Source organism: Platalea leucorodia (assembly GCF_965183815.1).
Source record: "Platalea leucorodia genome assembly, chromosome: 1".
Taxonomy (NCBI): Eukaryota; Metazoa; Chordata; class Aves; order Pelecaniformes; family Threskiornithidae; genus Platalea; species Platalea leucorodia.
In genome coordinates this window covers 151000015-151024244 of record NC_138823.1, presented here as the reverse complement: position 1 = coordinate 151024244, position 24230 = coordinate 151000015, and the positions used below count along the sequence as shown (strand labels likewise).

The following is a 24230-nucleotide window of genomic DNA, read 5'->3' as shown; positions in this document are numbered from 1 at the left end:
GACAGGGAGACATCTGGAGGTTGGAATTTAGGGGCTTGGGGCAAACTAGAGTGCAGGAAATCCATGTATGCATGACAGGTAGGAATGTGGACAAGGAAGGTCCAAACTATTACAGAGATAGGGAGCCTCTTTCAGAACATTTGAGGACCAAATCTTAAATGGCAGTTGCGTGTGTGCGGGGGAGTTCCTTTGCACTCTGTTTGCAAGCTTTGCAATGTGACATTTCTCTGCTTGGAGGGGAAGGAGGAGGCAGTCAACAACTGCTTGCACACTTGCCTACTATGCATTAATATAGTGAGTCACAGTTTATCTCTAAGATGAGACTTGTCTTATCTGCGGTCTAAGGTTTTAGATATCTGAAAAATAGATATCTTCCTCATAAAATTTTGTGATAGAAAACATCCAGCCTTTCAAAATAAATTATTACTTTCTTGTGCAAATGAAAATTGTGTAGCAGTCTCAACCCTCTTGTGGTTTAATGGGTGATGTATACAACAACTCTTTCATATGAGCCAATTATAAATTTATGGCACTTGTGAAGACGTTGATGTGGCTTGTAGATTTTTCTCAAAATTTGTATGAAGTAGAGGATAGATGCAGTATTTTTTAACTGTATAGCTTTCTTAAGTTATAACAGTATTGGAAATGTTCCAAATTATTAAGATTACACTAATACTCATTATAAAAAGTTAAATCAGCTTCATAAACTATGTGTGGATTAAGAAGTCAATTATATTTTGGGATTAGCAGAAAAGTTGTTCTGTTCTATTTTAAAACGCAGAACCTCAAAAGAGACATGAACATATTGGCCTAAGGAATAAAATGGGTTTTTCAGTATTAATTCATTTGAAGTGAAACTACACAAAAAGTAATTTTAAATTTTGTAAGACAAGAAAAAAAGTGTTACAGTGTACCCACTAAAGTACATTGTAATACTGCTCAAAAGCTTTGTGGTGGTCATAGAAAAAGTCTAAAACCTCTGGTATTTGTGAATATCCCTGAACAACAAACTGCACAGAGAACTGCACATACAGATTCTGAGGAAGTAACTCTCTATTTGTCTCTGCTTCCACTTTCCCGGGAAGAGTTACTGGTGGGTAGAACTTTACAAGTATAATTGGATTAACATAGAAGTTACGAATCTGGTCAGATATGTAACAAACTTAGAAATAATTTTGCGTGCAAAATTATCAAAGAAATTTATCTGTAATTTTGAAATCTGGCCCTAGATGTGGAATCGAGGCAAATACTAGAATCTAACAGCAGGAGCAAAAATATCTAATCTGTGTAGGGAATATGTGGCACATTATTTTTTCCACAATCTGTGGATAAGAGTTAACTGTTTTTTCTTTATAATATCACATTAGCAAGACTTGCATGAGATTATATTTTAGCTATTAAATACAAAATAAGCATATATAAGTGCACGTAAAATATTTTCATATATAAAATAATTTTGCCACTGTGTTTTCAGGACTGATCAACTTTGCAGGTAATTTAGCTGACCTTATTAGTAAGAGTGTCTAACAATAAATCTTTTCCCTTATGAAAGTGTATGGTGGGGTAATATGAAGGAGCTTATTCAACTGAACTGAAAGATCAAGATGAAAAATAAATTTTGCTGCAGTTTGGCTAAGTGGTAGACTGTTATTTTTCAGAAAATACCAAATGTATGAGACATAATCATGTGCCACCTGCTAGTGTTTCTAGGCACATGTTTGGCTAACCTGTCAGCCTTGGCAAGTCATGTCTTCATATCACTCTCTTCTCCACTGTTCATGAATGTCTTGTTCCCATCTTCCAGTATTAGCCAAATTTTTATTTTTAAGTTCAGTAAAGAATGTGATTACTGAAAAAAAAGGGGATAAAAATATGGGAAAACTGCATTTTGTAGTTAAGATATGTATTTTTTAACAACCTAGCCAGTGCTGATCATGAAAAATAAATCTTTTTATGATAAATTTACTGGGTAGGAAATATTGGCAAATGGTGAAATCTCAGATTATTATTATAATTGGCAACTCTGAAGCACTTGCGTAGCTTTCTCCTCAAAATACTGTACAAACAGTCATTCCTCATCACAAGAGGCATATAAAATTCATAACAGCCAGTTGATTTTTGATCATTAACACCAACTCTGATGAATTTTTGTGTAGTGGAGGTTTAATTAATGTTCTGAGGGTCACCCATTCCTAAGAGTTTCATAGCTCACTAGATGAAAGGCAAGATAGAGGTAAAGGGAAAAAAAAGGCAAAAAAAGTAGAATTCAACAAAAAACAAGAAAGAAGAGATGCTATGTCAAAAATTAAGGGCTGAGGAAAAGAATGTAAAATAACTGATGTTTGATTCTCCTCTTTCTGCAGGATTGTATTCTATTGTAAAAGCAGGTAATTAAATTAATGAGCTACAGTTTTGACACCATAACTACTGTACCTCTGAAATAATTGTAAATTGCTACAGCTGTCTCAATCTGACTTACAGCTTTATAATCATGAAGTAGATAATAAAATTGTTGGCTTTCCTAAAGAATTAGAACATGATCGTGTCTGAAAGCTACAAAGAGTTTTAAGAAGTGAGAACTGCATTCTTCATTGCTTTTAAGTGTTCCACCTTGGATATAGGCTCAATTTAATCACAGCTTACTATACACAGTTATTTCAGAAGCATGCCTGTGCTTCAGCCATATTTTCATCTGTATTTGTTTTTCCTATGCTCTCACTAAGCTCAGTTTTTAAGTTTGTTTTATTTCTCTGGAGAACATTTTTCTCTTAGTTTTTCATAAACTATTGCTATCATTTTGTTTTTCTTGCAAAATCTTTTTCGGCTGGTTTCACATCACACTGTCTTTTCTGTCTGCTCAGCGCTTATGGAACTTCAGCAGCCTGCTAGCTCTCCAGTAGTCTATACAGGCACAGGTCCTTCCTAGCTCAACCTCATTAAATTTTCTCCACAGATTCACTTCCACTGGTTTCCCAAATGAGTTGGATCCATAAAAGTAAAGTAGCTGTAATAACATTAAGGCTTTTATTCTCTTTGTGAGCCAAGTGCTAGGCAAAATCAAAATTGCTTAGGCAGGTCTGAAACTGTCACACAAGGTCAGTAGTACATCTGTATTATGGGCAGCAGATGTCACATCTCAAAGTCTGCAGTCAGAATTTACAAGTATCCATGCTAAATTAAAAAAGAGTAGTGCTGTTTGTGTAGGTGTTTTTTTAAATTTAATCCTAGACCCTTTTCTCTTTCTCATTCAGTCCTCATTTCGTGCTAATTTCTGCGTGTTCTTTTTAAAAATATATATGCTTTATTTTTCTCAGTTGAAGTGGCCAAAGGCAGGGAGGGGGCTGTATCCTTGTTCTAGTGCCAAGACATAAAAGGCAATACTTAGATTGGGATTCATCTCACCTAGCTCTAAGTGTAAACAGAGTAGGTGTTTGTAGCTGAGCTGGGCATTCAAGGCTACCTTTATGATCAGTGGAAAAAATAGTCACTTTTAGCATGTGATTCATCTGATATTTTAAGCATCTAATTCAGAGTGAGATGGATCACGTTTTCAACTTCATTGTTGACTTGATCTGAATTAACAGGAATGTAGGATGGCTATAGATGACTCGATCTTAATTATCAGGAATGTAGGATGGCTGTAGATGAGTGAATTTAGACAGATGATTCGCATCCCCCCAGTCTTGTGCATTTGAAATCATCAGTGAGTGTAAAGTGAAGTAGTCTTTTGAAGGCCTACTCTTATTCCAGATTCTTTATGTATTTGGAAATAGGAGTTTGCATGCTTTCTGGCATTTTTTCCTTGGAGTACTTTGTAAAGATCAGCCTTTTTGGTAACAGCCTTAGAAACTAATTGGCAGTCCTCAGTTAATGGGAGAATTAATTGATGGGCATCTGCTAGATACCTAAGCTCTAACTTTGGCCTAGCCAGCTTGGTGACTGTGCTTGAGCTTTGTTTACACAGACAATAGGCATGTGATCAGCATCCTATAGGTTTGTCTTGCTTCTAGTTCTTCGGAAGTGTTTCAGTAGACCAGACCTACTGGCTTTGCACAGCTCTTTACCTTCTTATCACCATATGCTGCGCTGTCTTTGGAACTCTGCAGGGAGTGGGCTGCAAAGTATCCTCACATTTTTAGGACGGTTCTTCTGACACTGTGTTGGTGAACAAAGAGAGGCTATCTGGATTCTGGAGAAAAGAAGGAGTAAGTAAACATCTGGAAGGAATTTGTAAAAATTAGGCGTCCAAAAAAACAGCAACGTGGAGATTTTGTGGCATCTGACTGAGATCTGTCTGAGCAATCAGAAAAGCAAAGTAAAAAATCCAGTAATTTCTACACAGATGCAAAGGACCTTACCTGCCTTCTGGTCGCTAAAACATACATATGTTCTTTCTTTGAGGAATCATATGAATCTAAGTTACTCACTGTTCTATGAGAAACAGCATTTTTGTTCTCTTTACCCGAGAATCACTTTTAAGTTTATATCTTGGCTTTCTGAGTTACTTTGGTCTGTATTAGCCCAACTAGCTGTTCTCACCTATCTGTACTGGCACATGATACATCTGAGAGCTTGTTTGCTTGTTTTTCTTGCAAAAGAAATTTAGCCATATTTAGCAGTTTTCCTGAAAGAACATTTTTTGTTCAGTTGGTATCTTTTAGGAGGGAGATTGCATAGGCAGCATAAAAGGCGTCTTTATGGGATGGGAGGGAATTGGGAGAGAAGCATAGCTCAAGGACACCATGAGCCCTAGATGTTCACTGCTCATGTCAACGGGACATTTTGAAGGCCATTGAAGGATTGCTGTAGGGTAAGTTTGTCTCAAGGGCTTGTGATTCCTGTAGCATCGCATATGACTTCAGCCAGGGACTGAAGGCAGAAAGGGAGGAAAGAAAGCGGATAAAGACTAACGTCAGGTGGAAGCCTATATAAAAATATATATATATGTATATAAAAAATGTATATAAATATATATAAAAATGTATACAAAAAATGCTCAAATATTTAAATTTAAGGAGGTAGCCCACTTGCAACAGGACAGCATAGGACTGCAGCAGTTTTAGATTGAATGAAGTTAGTCCTGAATGTCATGGCCTGATTCCCTTGAACTTGATACAAGGGCTCTTTGCTGGCCTTGCAGAGGTTTTCAAGTCTGCAGCCAGCCTTGTTCAGAACACAGAATATCCAGATACTTGTGTAAAGTCAGTCATCTCAGGATGAAATGTCTGAACATAACTCTCTAGTTTGCCTGCAAGAGCTGAAGGCATTGTATTGTTTGTATAGGCACTATAGATTCATGACAGTATAGGGTATTCAGGCTTACCATCAATACAGGTATCCTACCAGCACTGATGTCCTCTATGCCTGAAGAAGACACAAATGCTGAAGACTTGGTTGCGGTGCACACACTCATTGTGTCCTATCTTAGTGTCTGTGATGATCCTCCAGACTCTGGGTTATTACAGAGAGGCTAGTCTTTTTATATACATAGTTACTATCCCTTTAGAGCAGGCAGCAGCAAGATGGAATATGAGTATCTTCTTTAACCTCACAACTGAAGATGTTTTGTGAAGCTGTGAGTGGTATTGGCCATGTTTCTAATGCTCATCAGGCAGGCTGAGTATACGTATGATGACGTTGCACATTACTATTACAGTTACTGTGGCAGTGGAGTTCCCACCCAAAAATGATTCATTACTTGATGGTAGAAGTTAGTGTGACCATTTCTAGAGGGAGTTGTCTGACCTCTTGGCCACAGATGTAAGCACGCAGAAAGCTTTGCATTTCAATACCAGAGAGCATTGAATGGAACAACTCTCCTACTGTGTGTGACTTGCCAAGTGTGTAAGTCTCTGTTCTCCAGAGTGACCTCTTCAGAAAGTGAGGAGAGGGCAGGACAGTGACTGAGATTCAGTATGTCATGATCCAAACAAACGAGTGAGCAATCTTCCTTCAGCTGGGACTGAAGAAATGTGGTGTGGCCTGTCACTTTCAAAAACATGGTGCTATCATCAAGGATGCTGAGGTAAGTCACCTGTTCAGGGACTCCATCTGTGTTGGTGATAGTGGCAGCTGAAGGCAGTGTACTACTGGAGAGACAAGACAGTACTAACGAGAGTGGCTTCTCTTACAAAGAATGGTGGAAGATCATGGTTTGTGCATTAAATACAGCAATTTGCACATGCTGAAAGAGCCTGTCATGGGGGGCAGAGGAAGCCTAGGATGGTTGCTGAAGCTGAGTTTATTCATGCTGGAGTATTATTGGGAGACTATGGTGTGAGTTGGAGACAGTCTTAAGACTTACTCTCTAAATATGGTTACCTCAAGCCACTTTGCCAGATGAGCTGAAGTCTGAACTCCGGTACGGCTACCAAAGGTACTACAGGGGGCCTGTGGTAATTAAAACCTAAGCCAGAGCTAAAATTCAGAATGACCTCAGTGCTCACACATTCTCTTGAACCGTGACATTTTGCAGTAACAGTAGTTTCTGATGGATCGATTAGATTAAATCCCAAATTAACATCTGTTGCAGTGATCTGATCCAGAAATCACAATGGGATTGTGGGTTTGTTGTCCGCCTAACAATCTTTTATTTTTCTCCCCAAATTTATCTAGGATTGAAAAGAGTGTAGTCCATTGTCTTTACAAAATTGTCCAGATGCAACTGAGGAACAAATACACTCCTAAACTGAAAATTTCACAGATGAGAAGAAGATAAAGTTGCACTGTTAAGATATTATATATTACCTTGGCCAGGTTTTCTGTGGTTTTTGGGTCAGCATTTCACTTCTCTCCAAATCTGAGGTTTGAGAAGTTCCCGGGAAAAACATTCTACTATTCCTAGTCCAATGAAGTAAAAGTTCATATGTTTGTGCATGAACTACATTGACTCTTACCTCCTCTGTAGTAGAATCCAATTACTATGAATCAGAAAAGGAAAGCTAACAGAATGGATGCATGTCTTGGGATAGTTTTCAAGAGGGAATCAACAGTTGCCTAACAAAACCTTCTGGTTCACTCAGAAAATAATAGACTTATTCTTTTCTTTGGAAACTCATTTCTTTTCAATTTCATAAAATATGGTGACAATTTACTCACTGTGTCTGGGTCATAACACATATGTCACTTCTGCCACTGTGAAGGGTCAGGATCTAGGTATTAATCTGCAACTAAAACGGTGCAACTTCTGTGCACGGTTTTAGTCCAATGTGAACATTTTGTATTTTGTGATTTTGTGATGCCTGTGATTTTCCACTGGCTTTAGTTATATTAATCAGTATGGTTTATATACTGCCAGGCTGTAGCCAAAGAATGCCAGAAGATTCAGGAAATGGGGCAGGGAATTATTCCATAACTCAGTTATACTTGCCCATAACTCATCTCTTAACAAGTTGCAGCTTGTATGTTTCATAAACTAAAATGAAAAATTGGAACTACTATTTAAATCAAAACAAAACTGAGTGTTTAGAGGTTCACTAGCATAGAAAAATTGCCTTGCTGAAGCATATTATACATTTTATACTGCAATACTCAGTCTTTCATTAAGCTTTATCAAAATTTACTTAAATTTTGAAGTATTTTCCAGCAGAAAATTACAAAATAGTCTGTGATTTGAGAGAGTCAAGTTCAACAGAAAATCAAAAAGTCACAAAGGTGCAAATGAAGAATTTATACATTACTACTTATTTTGGCTTTCTTGTTTTTTTAAAATGGCAATATTTTAGTAATATTTTGGGCTGGAATTCCACTTAATGTTTTTGTTCTAGGAGTTTTTTCATTCTGTTAATGAATTTTAATTCAATAATTTCTGGTATAACAGTAAAGGTTTCTGTAATTTGACCTACTTTCTTTTGGATATCACATAAAACTATTTTGCTTGTTCAGTATTTTCTGAAAATATATTGACTTGGTATGTTCGGTCTTAGTTTTTTCAAGTATCTTGTAATTGCCATTCAGATTATACATACTCATAATCAAACGTAGGGTAGTACTATACATAGGAATGACAAGACTGCCCACAAACAGCAATTTTCTTTCCTGTTACTCAGTCATAGGCCTACCATCACAGACATGCACATTAAGGTATGCTTAATACAGTAAATAAACTGAACTTTTACTGTGGCAAAATAAATTTAAGCCATAGGTCTAAACAGAAGAAAAAAATCCTTGACATTGCCATGCAACGTAAGACAATATTTCATTTTCTGGTTGCATTCAGTCATATTCACTCTAAGTCCAAATACAAATTAAATAAATTAATAAAAAAACTCCAAATAGGTACCATATTTATAGAGATGTTTGTGAGCCAAAAGCTGTATAATTTTAATTTTATTTAACCTTGCTTTCTCTCAGGAAACTGAAATGCACTATAACTTTATTGTAATGTTTATATTTTTCCATGCACGTATGTGCATTTTGCTACAAAATGGGCAACGCATTTGGAATCCTCTTCTTTATAGTCTTGTTAGTACTTTTATTACTTGTACTCCAATAATGCCTTCAGGTTTCATTTGAAAGTGGGGAACAAAGATACTGGGGAAAGGCATCTGGCCAGTAGCAGGCAGGAATTTTGTCAAAGGACTCAAGGACCACTGGTATCCTAAATCCAGGTATGGTGCCTTTCTCGTAAAACCGTCCTTTCTCTAGTGTCAATTGTGACAATTCTAAACTCATATACAAGTCTCTGCTGTAGGAAGATCAGTCAAAGTGGCATAACTATGCCGCATGCGATGTCAGAGGGTTCAAGCAAAAGGAACAGGGTAATGCATGCCGTAAAGCAGACTGTGCCAGGTTAGATATTCCATGGGTCTCCTGTACAGCTCCTGTACAGTCTCAGCTATCTGAAAACCTAATGTTTCCGCCTGCTGGCAGCTTTCCATCTGCAAAAACTTTAATGGTGTTTACCCTTTCCAGAGATGACTCCAGAGGAAATTTTGTATATTTCTTTCCTAGCCTACTGAACTGAGATCATAGTTTCAAAATTTAAAGGTTAGTATTCACTAGGAAGGGATGTAATTAGGATGGGACATGGGATATTGAAATCTTAAGCCTGCGTATTTTATTGTCTATTATCTGTATGTATGATCTTATTATCTATTATGGATCAATCATCTTTTTTTAAAGAACAGAAGGAAATATCTAATAAAAAACATTTAATATTTACAAAATTTCATGGTCATAAAAGTTCACAAAAAAGAAATAATAGAAAATAGGGCTAGAGCAGAATTCAGGAGGTCATTTACTCTATCTGCTTGCCTCCAAAACAGCAATTCTTTGTGTGTCTTCTGGACAAATTTTCTTTAACTTTTCTTTCCTGTGATGGAGATTTCATGACTGCTGTAAGCAATATATTCCAAAATTCAAGTATTCTTGCCATTAAAAAAGTTTTTCTAATACCTAGCATAAATCAGCCCTGATGTCATTTAACCCCATTATTTCTTGTCTTACCCACAATGGACCTGGAGAACAGATGATTGTCTTTATAGCTGTTCTTTAAACCACGTTCTTATTCTCTTCATATCTAGAGTAACCAGCTCCAGTTCCTTCAGTTTTTCTGTGTAGATCATACTTTTGAGATATTTTGCTATCCTCCTCTGGTCTTCATCAAGTTGATCAGTATCTTTTTTGAAGTATGATACCTAGAACAGATGTAGTATTTAAACTGTGGTTTTGTCAGCACCAAACTGAAGAAGGATGATTTCTTGTATCTTGCAGGTTACAAATCTGGTTATAAGCCTCCCTGTAAAGTTTGCTTTTTTTTCCTGAGAACATTGTGATATTGATAGGTAATATCTATGTTGTGTTCCATTGTTAACACCAGATTTTTTTCTGCAGTTCTGCAAACTAATGTCTTTGGCATCAGCCAATTCTCTCAGTACCATAGAGCCGGATACCACGAAGCTCAGCTAGTATGAAAACATCTAATTTATCTACGTACTTAGCATAAACAGAGTGTTACTATGTTATCATTGACATTAAGTATACATTGCTAGAGCATAGTAAAGACTAATGCATGAAAAAGACCCATTAATGCTTTTAGCATTCTTGGTTGCATTTGTTGAAAGCTTGCTGTCGACTAACAGTTTTCTTCCTCTTTATTATTACAGAAGTATCAAACAAAATTATGGTTTCAATTTGTATGTCCCTTGGTAGTTGTATTTTGGTTTGTGTCCTTATATGCTTGTGTTATTCTTTGATTTTCATTCTTAGTTACTCAATCTTGTTCTTACTCTCTGTATGCTTCCAGAGGTTCAGCCAACTGAAGAGCTCATGATTTTGCCTGATTCATCTCTTTCTACACTTCCTGTTCTTCACCCTCAATGAGATTTTTGCTTTTGTACTCTTTTTTAAGACACTGATGACTCTTCTGAACTTCCTCTTTCCTTTTTTCCCATTACAGCATGCCTTCTGGTTTCCTGAATTTACATAACAACAATGGATGAATTTCTGACCTCCTACTAGCTTTTATTTAATTGCTATTTGATACATTGCCATTTGAAAACATTACTGTACCTGTGCAACATCCCTGGCAACCAGCCTTCAAACTGCCCTGACTTATGTTTGGAATCAAGATGATTTCAGCTGCTTTAGGAAGTAATGGCTGCAAAATAAGCACGAAGCCATCTTTGCCAGTTCTTTTCACTGTAAAATTCATTTAACAAACTTACATAGAAAAAAGTGAAATGCTTAAGACTATTAAAATAGGTCCCTGTAGCTAATTTTGGTTTTTTCCCCCCAGTGGAACTCTCTTGTGGTGAAAGAAGCCCTAGCATGACCTTAAATACTAATTTTAACAAATATTAGCACCAGCAACTAAGTAGGTAGCTATTTTCTGCCATTTTCTATTGTTGAAATACCATAACTTGAGATCTTTGAGCAGTGGGGTGGGGGAGAGGCATGCTGTATTTGAATGTGTTTCTGCCAGAAGGTGTCAGAAGGTACTTGAACACTTCAGAACCAGTGTCCAGCGTTCCATGAGATCCTAAGGACGAATTTCTGAAGGCCTGAGGATTTTTAAATGGAGAAAGACAGGACATTAAACAAGCCAGTGAAAATGGGGCCTGGATGGAGCCAGAAGTTTATGCCTCTTGCATCTTGCTGTGCATTCAGAATAGACTAAAACCGATGCATAGTCATATTTGGAGACACATCACCAAATAAGGATGTTTCTAGTATAGTGGTGACTAAACCTAGCACTGTTCAACAGTTTTGTCAGAGTTCTGGATGTGAATATGAAGTCACTCTTGAAAACCAGAAATGACAAAGTATGTGGAATAATAGGACAGACTCTCAAAGGCAGATCTGAATTGCTTTGCAGGGTGTCTCCATTCAGATCAAATGTGCTTCACGATGCCCAGGTGCAAAATTAAGTAGATGAGGACACAAAATTCAGAATATGCCTGTACAGTGCGGCGGGGTCTTCTGGAAACAGTTACTCTAAAAACTTTAGAAGTTAGCATGCAAGCAACTGAACAGTTGCTCAGTACTTCTGTGGCAAAGACAATGAATGCTCTTTTTTTGTAATCAGGAGCAGCGAGTAGGCTTAGGGAAGTACGGTTACCTTGTTGTACAGCGCTGGTAAGACTGATTTTGGAAGCAGTAAGTCTTGTTCTGGTGTCCAGATTTTCAAAATGTATTGAAAAAAAGCAGTGAAGTCAGGCAAGCTCATTATTTTAACAGTAAGGATGATTAGCCTTTAGAATTCCCATTTCTTGACATCTTTAAATCAAGACCAAAGTCATGCCCCAGACACATGCAAAGTATATGTTAGTCAAATGATAGTTATTTTGTGGTACACAAAAATAAATGGATGAAAACTTAATGACCTATATTATGAAGGCAGTCAAACTAGCTGGGCTAATATTCCTTTTTACATTAAGTCTTGATTTATGTTTTTAAGAATGAAAACATAATTCAGCAACCTTTGCATGACACCTCTGTAGCTTTCACCATTCCTGAAATGCCCTTTTCAGTTGTGGAAAGAATATAAAGGCAGGCTCCACACCCTGCCCTACTGTAATGGAGAAATTTTATGGGGAAGGTCTCATAGAGACCTTTTTCTTTTCTTCCTCCCATCACAGAAGGTGAGATTGGACTCACAGATACCAAATTTATGTACAGTCTTATCATCATCTTATTATCATCGTTTTAGATGATGATAAGACTGTATATAAAACAGCTGCCTTTGATACGTACATTAAAAGTTTTAACTAGGTTAATCTGTGCATTATTTTATTATAAAAGTGGTCTGCTAAACACCTCAAAAATAAAAGCAAAAGACAAGATTTGCTGCACATTCTTTATAGTTCTGTAATTCTCAATTGTGAGCTCTGAGTATCATAATAGAGACATTACACATACATTGCACAGAAGATGCTTTACTGAGAGTGTAGCAGTGATAATGTTTTATTTTCATTTAATTTGTGGATATATACGGTTTACCACCATATAGGAAGAGAGGCACATTTTAAACTAAATCTGTGTTTAATTTCAAGCTTTAAAATTGACTGTTGATCTGCCAGTAGGGTTTATTTTGCACCCAGCATATCAGATTTCAAATGGTGTAACAACATGATGCAGATTTTATGTCAACTTAATGGAGACCTAACTATTTCCATGCATGTTAAAATCTATGCTATAAGTAGTGCAAGACTTACTGTAATGATAACTTCAAGAAACAAAAAATAATTGTTGAAACCATCAGTAATATTTCTTATTTTGTAGAACTGATTCTTCAGCACATATGAAAATTATTTTATTGTGGCTTTACTTTAAAAACAGTTCAAGTGGTGTGTGCATTTTTGAAGCCGAAAAAATAGAATGCATATATATATTTTAGATACAGTTGTATTTTTTATTTAATATAGGAGAATTAAAAGTTGTTTATTTTTTAAAAATCGGGTCCATATTAAATGTCACATGCCAACCATTATACATGTAAGATAAGCGAATTATGAATTACTACGTTATGTATAAATGTAGTTTCACTATAGGAGAACCACTCCTTAAAAGAAGAGACATCGCTTGTCAGGTTAGCAATATACTTCTTATGTTTATGTAAAATAATAAAAAGAGAAGTTTTCTGTTTAAACACCTGCTGCAAAATTTTTATAACACAAAGCAAAGTAAATCTCAGTGTCTAAGCTATGCGAAAAGACCACAAACTTCATAAAAGAAGAGCTGTTGGTCCTTTTGACCTACAGAGTAATCTGTGTAGTTTTGCAATCATATCTTATGGATTTTTTAAAAAATCATTTAGACTTTGATATGTGTGGGTAAGCTGATTTCTCTATGAAAATATTTGAGAAATTGCTACAATATTTTATTCCTTGGGACATATTTTACAAAATAGATCAAAATATGTTCTTAAAGCTAGACACGTTTAATTTTCTGCCGAAGTCAAGATGATAATGAATATTAAAAAAAGGAAACATGAAAAAATTGTAGGAATCTTCCCTTTAGGACACTCTATGTTACAGATGTTAAAAAAATTACCTTTATATTTAAACAATTATCTGTGGGGAAATTCTGTGGATATCTATTGTTACAAGAAATTTAAGTAAAAATTAGCTATGAAGCTCCATCCACATACACTTCATTGATTAGCGGAAGTGTTTTGTCTGATGTAAGTTACTGATCTGAAACTTTATCAAGTATTTTTCTCACATTCCTTTTGGATGTATTTTCTCACTTGTGATTCTCTACTACATTTATGGTATCTGTTGAAGACCACGTTAAATTTAAAGACTTTTTTCTGTATTTGTCTTGCTGTTTCTGTTTACATTTAAGACATATGCTGCAAAATGCTATGTTTTTGTTAGACCTACTTGTTTCGTATCAGCAAACACTGTTTTTCAATATTCTGTATTTCAGTATGATGTGCACAGTTGAGCAAAATATTTTCCTCAATATTTGGCTCGAAGTCCTTTACAGTTTCAAAAGTGTCATTTGAAAGAGATGGGCTTGGGCAGCACAGTTCAGATCTGGATGGGAGCCAAAGCTTCCCTGGAATTCAGAGGCATGTGGGAGGTGGATACTGTGTTTTGCTTTACTGGGTGCTCCAAGTTGTAACTTCTGCATTAGCACCAGTAGGCATTGCTCATGCACTCCAGCTTCTGTTGCAGCTACATGGTAGCTCAGCCCTCCTAACTTCTGTGCAGCGGGGTTCATACCAGATTTAATTAATAGTAAATCTATATTATAGGTTCAAAAAAATCCATTGTTATCATATGGTTTTAACTTCTTGCATACCACAGGGTGTATTCTTTGATCCCTTTCTTGCTTTTAGTCTAGTAGCTGTGACTGAAATAGAGCTTATCTTTGAGAAAAACATCCAATCTTGACTGAAAAATTTCCAGTGCTGGAAAACTTTTCATCACTCTGAGTAATTTCTTCCAAAGGATAATTAACCATACAATGGAAAACTTGCATTTTACTCTTCATCTAAATTTTAGTACCTTTAACTTCGACTCGTCAGACCTCTGCGCTAGACTGTAGAGCTCTCTGTGATCACGTTCCTATTCCTCATAGATTTATTTATTCACTATGAATAAATCATACCTTAATTTACTTTTTAATAAACCAAATAGTGCTTCTCATGTCTGTCTTAATGCAACTATTTTCCAGGCTTACAGTCATTTTTAATTCTCTTCTCTGAATCATCTCCATATTTTCACTTTCCTTCTAGAACTGTAAAAAGGAAAATTAGACACAGAATTTCAGTAGTAGTTGCACGAGTGCCTAAAAAGAGATAATACCTATGTTCCTATTCAATACTTTCTTATACATCCCAAAGTTCATCCTTTTAATCAAATGTTACCCTGTAATCTCAAATTTGTATTCAACATCCCAAGTCTTTTTATATGCTCTGGTTTCCAGGATAGAACTCTAGCGTTGAGCTATATCCTGTTTTCATTATTTGTATGACCTTAAATTTAGACATAACAGAAATTGTGTTGGGCAGATGAAAAGACAATGTGTCTAATAACCTGACTGCAACAGGAAGGGAGACACGATAATCAGGATGGAAGTTTTCTGTGGTTAAAGCTCATCTTTTGCACTCCAGATGTCCTGACCTCTGATTTCCACAAATGTGGGAAACTTGACTGCATAACTTGTAGTAGTGTGAAGCTCTGTTCATGTTCTACCAAGGCAGAAGAAACCCAGGACCATGAATGCCCAGGGCAAAGTAAGAACAGGGCAAACACACAGCTTTCTAATACTCTCCAAGCCCCCACCTGTTTTTAGCTCAGGGAGTTGAAAATTGAATGAGGTATTTATGTTTTTACTGTCCTTTAATGAAATCTTTTAGCTTTCACAGAATCCTTTCACAACTAGTTTCACTAGTCTGTTGCCTCATTTGAAGAACCAACTTCCTTTATCTCTTTTTAACCTGAGTCCTATTATACCTCATTATTGAAAGAGATTATATCTGTATTAAAAGAGACATTGGACAGTCAATCCCCATCTGTCCTGCTCAGTGCCATCCCTAACATTGTAGACCTCTATCATATCCCTTCAGACATCCCTCTTCTAGACTGAAAAAAAACTTGCATTATCTTTGCTGCTCTTCTCTGAGACTTTTCCAATGCTATAGTAACCTTCCTGAAACTGAGGCTGCAGAACTGCAGGAAGTTTTTAAGGTGAATGTGAACCATGGATTTATGCAGTGTTATAGTAACATTCTGTGTTCGCAGTTTTTTTCCAAATAATACTCCAATTTTCCAAATCCTAATGCTCCATTTGTTTTTTGATTGCCATCTATGCTAACTCCAAGATATCATTTCTAATTTTTAATGGTCAGCTGACAACCTATTATTTCATCTATGGAGTTTGGATTGTTTTTTCTGATGTGCATCACTTCTTATTTTATCATTTGCTATTTTATTGCCCTCTTAGTCTTACTAAATTCTTTATCAGTTTGTCACAATAGACCCTGAATCATAATATCATCAACAAACTTTGTCACATAACTAGTCCTTCCATTTTCAGGGTGTTTATAAGTATGTTGGATTGCACAACTTCAACACTGATCTGTGGAACTCCACTAAATCACATCCCTTTATTGAACTGACTATTTGTTCTTATCCCCAGTTTCCTATCCTTTAGTCATTCTTTTCAATCCATGCAATGACCTTTCCTCGTATAATATAGTGGCTTAGTTTCTTTAAAAGGTATCAGGGAGGGACTTTGTCAAAATCCTTATGGAGTCCAGTTAGACCTATCAACTAGATCACCATCACCTCAGGCTTGATAAGTTTTGTAAGGTAGGACTTCTCTTAACAGATCCATGGTGACTTTAAGTATATCATATTGTTACAAGAATATCATATCATATTTAGACAGATGTCTGCTAATTCTGTTCTTTATTACAGTCTACCAGTTTGTCCAGCACAGATGTTTGGCTAAAAGGCCTTGGATAACCCTTGAACTCTTTTCAAAGTTGACATCACATTTGTTGTTTCCCAGGACATTGGTAACAGGGCAGTTTGAAGCAAGAGGATACATGCCACTTCTACTGAATCAACTATTTTACCCTGTTTCCTTTATAACTCAGTTGAAAACTATCTAATAATAGCAATTTGTTATTGTTCATGATGTCAGGGTTCTTTTATAAAAACTTTCTACAGTGACTTCAGTTTCAGAAAAATCCTCTGAAATGGCTTCCACAATGGATGATTCCAGTTGGGATCTCTCTGGTTTCTTCCAGAGTGAACACCAATGCAAAGAATGTAGATAGCTTCTCTGAAACGTCTGTATCTTCACTGTGTGTTCTTTTGCTACCTGCGAACACTCATACAAAACTCACAATATTCGACTGCCTAATTTACTAGTCCATTCACAGCAAGCCTTGTTAGTAATGTCACCTGTGCTATTCACACTCATTTCAATCTCTATGCCATTTGCAGACTTTATCAATAATTCCATTTCTTACTATGTCTGCGTTATTTAACACCATAGAATCAAAATAATCTAACATGTTTCTTCTCTAGTAGTAGTTTTACTAGTACTAGTAGAGGAGATTAAGTTTTATATTAAATGCACTTTACACATTTGTTAATTATTTGCTTTATTTTAGGGAGGTAATCCAACAGCTACTGTAATCGCATTGTGTTCAATGAGAGATTTCAATCTGGCTCAAGAAACTTGTCAGCTGGCCATCAGAGACATTGGATGTCTTGAAGTGTTAATTAATTTACTTGATACAGAAGAAATTAAATGTCAGGTAAGCAGCTTTGTCGAATACAGCAATGAATATGTCTTTTCTATTAGAATATTTTTTCAATTTTCAAAGTTATATAGTATAAAGAAAATTGATTTCTTTCTTTTCTCATTTCTATATTTTCTCGATTTCAAAGATTTTTTTAGAAAAAAATTCAATTTCTTTGAGTTTCAGTTTCTTTCTTCTGATTCAATTTAAAAGATGAAAGTGTTTTAGATAACACAGCATTTATAAAACTTTTTCTGTTTATGTATACTTAAATAACATTTAACTTCCGTTATATTCCATTATTTAGATTGGTTCATTAAAAATCCTGAAGGAAATTAGTCAAAATACACTGATCAGACATGCAATTGCAGATCTTGGGGGCTTACAGATCATGGTGAAAATACTGGACTCTCCAGATAAAGATCTAAAATGTTTGGCAGCTGAAACAATTGCTAATGTTGCTCGATTTAAACAAGCACGAAGGACAGTAAGGCAGCATGGAGGGATCAAGAGATTGGTAAGCAGACATTAAAATTTGTACCCCTGTCATATGCATATTTTTGTCCAAAAATGCATCATATGTAGTATACATGATTCTTGTGGTAGTGTTTGCCATCATTAAAAAGCAGTATAATATCAAACTTTCCTGTAGATAATTAAAAAAATGGGTTTTTTTAGGTTGGGCTGTTGGACTGTATTTCTGTGGGATCAACCAGTCTGACACCATCTCAAGCAAAAGATACTGAAATAGCACGCTGTGGGGCTTTGGCACTCTGGAGCTGCAGCAAAAGCATCAAAAATAAAGAAGCAATCCGTAAAGCTGGTGGCATTCCATTATTAGCAAGATGGCTCAAATGTTCACATGCAAACATCTTAACCCCAGTAGTGGGGACACTACAAGAATGTGCCTCAGAGGTGAGTAAACACATATAGCTAAGTTATTTCTAATCATTAAAACAATTAGCTACTAAAAGGAAGCATTACATTTGACTGTCACTTAAACCAGGGCAGTTATCCCATCAGGAAGTAGATCCTTTGTGTGGTCAAACTGATTTTGAGAAGGTCACAGCTTGTAATGAAGTAAAGACCACATATTTTTTCTTTAAAAGGCTAGGAGTAGTTTGTGGAAGAAAATATATAGAAATGAAATCCTTAATCAGTTTCATTTTTTTCCTCATTTTTTTGATCATACTTGAAAAATTTGGCAAGTTAAGATGCTATGTATCTGTACATTTAAATACTACAAAGCTAACCTGCAGATGTGGCCAAGGAGATCCAATGCAGTGCAGGGCAGTGTGGCTTACAATGTCCTTGTGAATTGGGTAAGGTGGTGTCTGATTGATTGCAAAAAGAAGAAAGGAATATATGTGATTTTTCTACAGATTTACTTGGCAGGTTTCACAACTTCAAGTATATTCAGTTTTTAAATTTGAATACAAGTATTTTTTACTGTCGCCGTATAAGATGAGTGGTTATTTCTCCATTTGTGGAATCATATTTGAAATTAAGGTGCATTGCGCTTAAGGTCAAAAATATACCTAAGTTCTCTTGGTGAATTTGAGACATGGAAGACATGATTTTCCAAAAGATTTTACATTGTAAAACACTTTATATTTTCAAAATCAGCTTCTTGAACTACACAGGTTTATGCATGCTCCACGAGACAGCAACCTGGCAGATTTTAGCTTCAGTAAGTCTATATTGAGAAGGTGAAGTTTTTGAGGGTTTCTTATCTGGCCAAATTTGGAAATAACACTAAATGCATCTCTTACACAGATGTTTCCCCTCTCTTAAATAATGGTCCCCTGTTTCAATGCCTGTGGGTTAAAATTTGGAAGAAAAGATCTCTAAAAAATTTTAATTCTAAGAACATGTTTTTCTAATCTGGTTCTAGGAATAGATCTGTTGTTTTGGCTGCTGGCTCTCGATGAAATGAGTGGGTATTTCTTGATCCTATTCTGAAGTATCTTTTTCTTCCTTGGCTCTGAGCAGGGAGTCTGGACACCTTTCAGAATGTTCTGAATTCTGTTTAAGCCAGGTGGCTACAAAATAGGCATTGCAGCACCTGGTTTTACAGGTGATTTGAAAAGCACTGCAGAGAATTTATGTATTTGATTAACTTTGAGAACATCAGTAGTATTTTCAAGGCAATGCAGGTGACTTGTGCTTAAGATAAAGTACAAGGCTTCTCAATATCAAAGCCTGGAATTGTAGCACTGTATTATTGTGACTAGTGTTATTAACTGTTAATATACAGGATTCAAAAGATGCAGTTTATCTTTTTTAGCCAAGTTACAGACTTGCAATAAGGACAGAAGGAATGATTGAGAACCTTGTGAAAAATCTGAGTAGTGAACAGGAGGAGCTTCAGATGCATTGTGCAAGTGCCATATTTAAGGTAATTATATTATTATAATCAGTAGATCAGAGCCAGGATTAGCCCTTTGTTTTCATGTGGTTGTCAGTTTTAATATTTCTTAGTTTTACTATTTCTCTAATGTGTAAGAAATTACTTTATAAAAATGTTGACAGTCTTTCGCTTAATTCTTATGAGAATATTTTAGCTGCATAATTAATATTGTAATTAAGTTCCTACTTGCTCTTCTTGTGTGCAAGCCCTAAATTGAACAGGTAACCAACGGAGAGAGGCGGGGTGTACTGTGCAAAGAGCTGGTTTGGTTTTTTTGTGTTTGTTTGCCCACAAGGTGGACAATGTGACAGTATAAGCACTGCTGCATATACAGTAGTCATTTACTGTCAAACTCTCTTAGTGAGTTGTTAGTATATTCAGATACTTTAATAAAATATTTATATTTTCTTCTGTATTAGTTTTTACTACTTAAAACATAATACACCTAGCTTTTGAAGACATCATTTTACACGTTTTACATGATATATATGTTTAATTTTTTTTGCATAGTGTGCAGAAGATAAAGAAACACGTGACCTGGTTAGACAGCATGGAGGTCTACAACCACTGTCTGTTCTGCTTGGTAACTCTGAAAACAAACAACTTTTAGCAGCTGTGACAGGAGCAATCTGGAAATGTGCAATCAGTGGAGAAAATGTGTCAAAGTAACAATTTAATTTTACATTTATTACATTATCATGTTTTGATTTTATGGGTCTCTATTGTTTTCAAAATTGTTATGTCATGATTCTTCAAAATCATACTTTATAATCAGTTGGGCTTTCAGCTTAGGTTTTATAGTACTTAAAAAATTGCCACCTGACCTCGTCAGGGTACAGTGAAAACAGTGTTAAGTTCCTGGAATCTTAAGAGTCAATGGTGCCTCTAAAGAATAGTTAAGATATAGGACACTGAGTCAGGAGGTGTACTAGCACATACTAAACATTTGACACTTGGGCGTTTCTGATATCCTCGCTCCTCTCTGTAGCTTACAAACCAGAATCACTGCTGCATGGTAGAAAGAGTAGTTAGCACACTTAGCTTTAATGTTTTACGCCAAGGGAGACAGAGAGCAAATTATCTCGTTCTAGGGGAGATATATAATACACATTAGGTCCACCTACTTTAGAAATATACTAGAATCTAGGATAATTAGCCTAGATGCCTCTCTCCTTGACTACAGAAGGGGCTCAGAAAAGTAGCTTAGTCTGGACACCCAGCTTTTAAATGAGTGGAATTACTTGATGAGAGTCCTACCATAGGTACCTACAACCTTTCAGTATCAAGATTCTGAGTGATTATCTGAGAATGTGACAGCAGGAGTTATCACCCTTCACCTTTCATGGAAGAGCTTAATGATTGAAATATTCGACCCCCTCATCTAAAATTCATTTATCAGATTCATGCACCTTACCTCAAAAAAAAGCCTGCTCCACTGGAGTATGTGCTAGGCTTCACACTGAAGTTATGCTGCACTGTACAGAGGAATGTAAGATTCATAGGCTGGAAGGGGCATCAGTAAGAGGTAACCTCTTCCTGCAGTCCTAATTTTGGTGTACTTTGCTGGACAAGCAGATAGGACAGATAACTGCTGGATAAAAATCAGAAAGAATTCCAGTAATAAGGGTTTACAGTCTGGCTTTTTACTGTCCTAAATGAGTTCCCAGACTGTTGGTATACAGAGCTGTGGTCTTTACATACTGTACTGCTGTCTTGCTGCTTTTTGCATTCTTGATTGCACAGTAACCTTGCTTTTCAGAAGGGTATATCCTTCTTTCCTGTGGGATTTGGGTATTTGCACAGAGGCATCCTCAGTCTGGATCAATCAGTAATGAGATGGACTGAATGGCTCCCTCTATACTAGTAAACTAAACAAGGCCAAACCTTACAGGGTTCAGGCACTATGTTATGATTATCTGTACTGTTTAACTGCTAGCACAGTCCCTTACACAGCTTGGCCTGTGCCAACAAGCACTCTCCCAGACAATGCCCAGACGCTTCTTGGGAACAGTGCAGGCAACAGATTGTTTCCATCAGGCAGAATGGGTGAGGCCACCCTGAATTGTGAGGATAAGAGATTTTAGCCATATGGATGCTATGTTGTGCTTCTTGTCCTCAAGGTTAGAGAATGAGCCATGGCCTGTTTTATTTATTAGTATAGCTGTAGCCAATAGTTCTGTCCAAATGCAAACAGATTTTTGCTGGGCTACTCACATATCTTTGGCAACTGCTTGACGCTCCATGAAGGTTGCTAGCCAGGCGCAGCTCCAGACTTGAGCTGAATTAATGTATTATGTAGTGCTGAGTCTGAAGCAGTAAACCCTATCCAAACTCAAGATGGGAGGGCACTACAGAACAGAGAGGGAGGGTAATATGAAAACACATAAGTAGATCTGAGGGGATGAGCTTGAGTCTGGCATGAAGCTAGAGCTAACAAACCCTGCTGGTTCCTGCAGGGCCACTTAATTATCTTCGAACTACTCCACAGTATTTCCTGTACCTGAAGTACATTGCTGAGATGTTGTGCTGACTCAGCAACGAGCTGATACAGGTGCCTGGACCTGACTAGCTCAGATTCCAGTTTGCGTGCAAGCAGCCGTACTGCTTCTGGACACAAGATGGCCTGAGCCAACAGCTCTGCCCATTGCAGAGCCAGCTCATATCGTTCCATCTGTGAAGCACTTGATATGCAACACAGATAAAGTAGCCAGAGAAAATCGGGGCGGGAGGTTAGTTTGCTTGCTTTGTTGATCTTTTTTTCATGCTGTTGATGTTTTCTCTTGAAAAAAATTTACAGGGATACTTCCAAATTATAGTGAACAAAGAGGGGAAGATTCCTCCTTAAGCAAAGGCTTGAATCATGAAAAATGAAAGTTTCTCATTTCTCAGTTACTTTAATTGTTATACTGATAAACCAGCTTGGAAAGATTAACTTTTATTGAAACAGTTCTAGTTCTGCCATCAAAATCTGAAAAATATTTTTTTTTTTTTTATGAAAGAAAAGCCACATGTACAACTGATTCCTGGAAAATACAGAGTATTTGTAGCTGAAGTAGAAATTTCCAGAAGCACAAATGAGAACACTATATCCTCAGAGAAATTATCTCTTTAGGGGATGAACTATGTGTATTTACACAAAGGTATAAATCAAAGCATAATTATTCGATAATATACAGGTTACATCTAGCTTGATATACCAAGTGGAATTGTCAACATGTATCATACAAAATGTATGAAAGGAAGATACAATATTTGTTAAGTGTTAAGAATCTTCTAAGTTCTGGACAAAATGAACTTAGAAGACAACCTTGGTACTGAGGAGTAAAGTCCTGTTCTGAAAGATGAACTTCTGAGATTTAGCATGTATCTGTTTGTAGGATGGCACTGCCAGGATTTTTAAACACATATTTTTGATTTTCAGTACCAAAAGTGCTATGAAGAATGAGGGAAGTATTAATATAGCAGTCAAATTTCTGTCAATTTATTACTTGATTTCAAAATGGAATCTTAACATAGATGAGGGGATCAAGTGCACCCTCGGTAAGTTTGCAGATGACACTAAGTAGGGCGGGAGTGTTGATCTGCTGGAAGGCCCTACAGAGGGACCTGGACAGGCTGGATCGATGGGCCGAGGCCAACTGTATGAGGTTCAACAAGGCTCAGTGCCGGGTGCTGCACTTGGCTCACAACAACCCCATGCAATGCTACAGGCTTGGGGAGGAGTGGCTGGAGAGCTGCCTGGCAGAAAAGGACCTGCGGGTGTTGGTCAACAGCCAGCTAAATATGAGCCGGCAGTGTGTCCAGGTGGCCAAGAAGGCCAATAGCATCCTGGCTTGTATCGGAAATAGTGTGGCCAGCAGGACTAGGGAAGTGATCGTCCCCCGGTACTCGGAACTGGTGAAGCCGCACCTCGAATACTGTGTTCAGTTTTGGGCCCCTCACTACAAGAAGGACATTGAGGTGCTGGAGCGTGTCCAAAGAAAGGCGAAGAAGCTGATGAAGGGTCTAGAGCACAAGTGTTATGAGGAGCGGCTGAGGGAAATGGGGTTGTTTAGCCTGGAAAAAAGGAGACTGAAGGGAGACCTATGTCTCTCTACAACTACCTGAAAGGAGGTTGTAGCGAGGTGGGGGTCGGTCTCATCTCCCAGGTAACAAGAGATAGGACAAGAGGAAACAGCCTCAAGTTGCTCCAGGGGAGGTTTAAGTTGAATATTAGGAAAAACTTCTTCACTGAAAGGGTAGTCAGGCACTGGAACAGGCTGCCCAGGGAAGTGGTTGAGTCCCCATCCCTGGAGGTCTTTAAAAGAGGGGTAGATGTGGTGCTTAGGTACATGGTTTAGTGGTGGACTTGGCAGTGCTAGGTTAACGGTTGGACTTGATGATGTTAAAGGTCTTTTCCAACCTAAACAATTCTATGATTCTATAGTACAATAGAAATGTGCTAGAACTATAGGTCTGACCTTAGGAAAAAGCACTTATTAGGCCTGAACTAAGTATAGAACTTGTCAGGGCAAACCCTTTAAAGGCTAACATTTTGTGAAAAGTAAGGGTGATGCTTTGGTCCAGAGAGGGGGAAGAGGGTCTGATATACTACTACTCTAACTATTGTTA

At 36.9% G+C, this 24230-nt stretch overlaps 1 protein-coding gene across 1 annotated transcript in view; it reads left to right on the top strand.

Annotated features, from left to right (window-relative positions):
• The window catches only part of ODAD2 (outer dynein arm docking complex subunit 2), a gene marked incomplete at both ends in the record, with an annotated part of 90859 nt that overhangs the window by 16370 nt on the left and 50259 nt on the right, over positions 1–24230 (top strand). The window contains 5 exons of the mRNA XM_082327305.1: positions 17078–17224; positions 17517–17726; positions 17888–18124; positions 19497–19607; positions 20130–20284. Of these exons, the coding sequence (XP_082183431.1) occupies positions 17078–17224; positions 17517–17726; positions 17888–18124; positions 19497–19607; positions 20130–20284 (860 nt within the window). The remainder of the gene's footprint in view (positions 1–17077; positions 17225–17516; positions 17727–17887; positions 18125–19496; positions 19608–20129; positions 20285–24230) is intronic.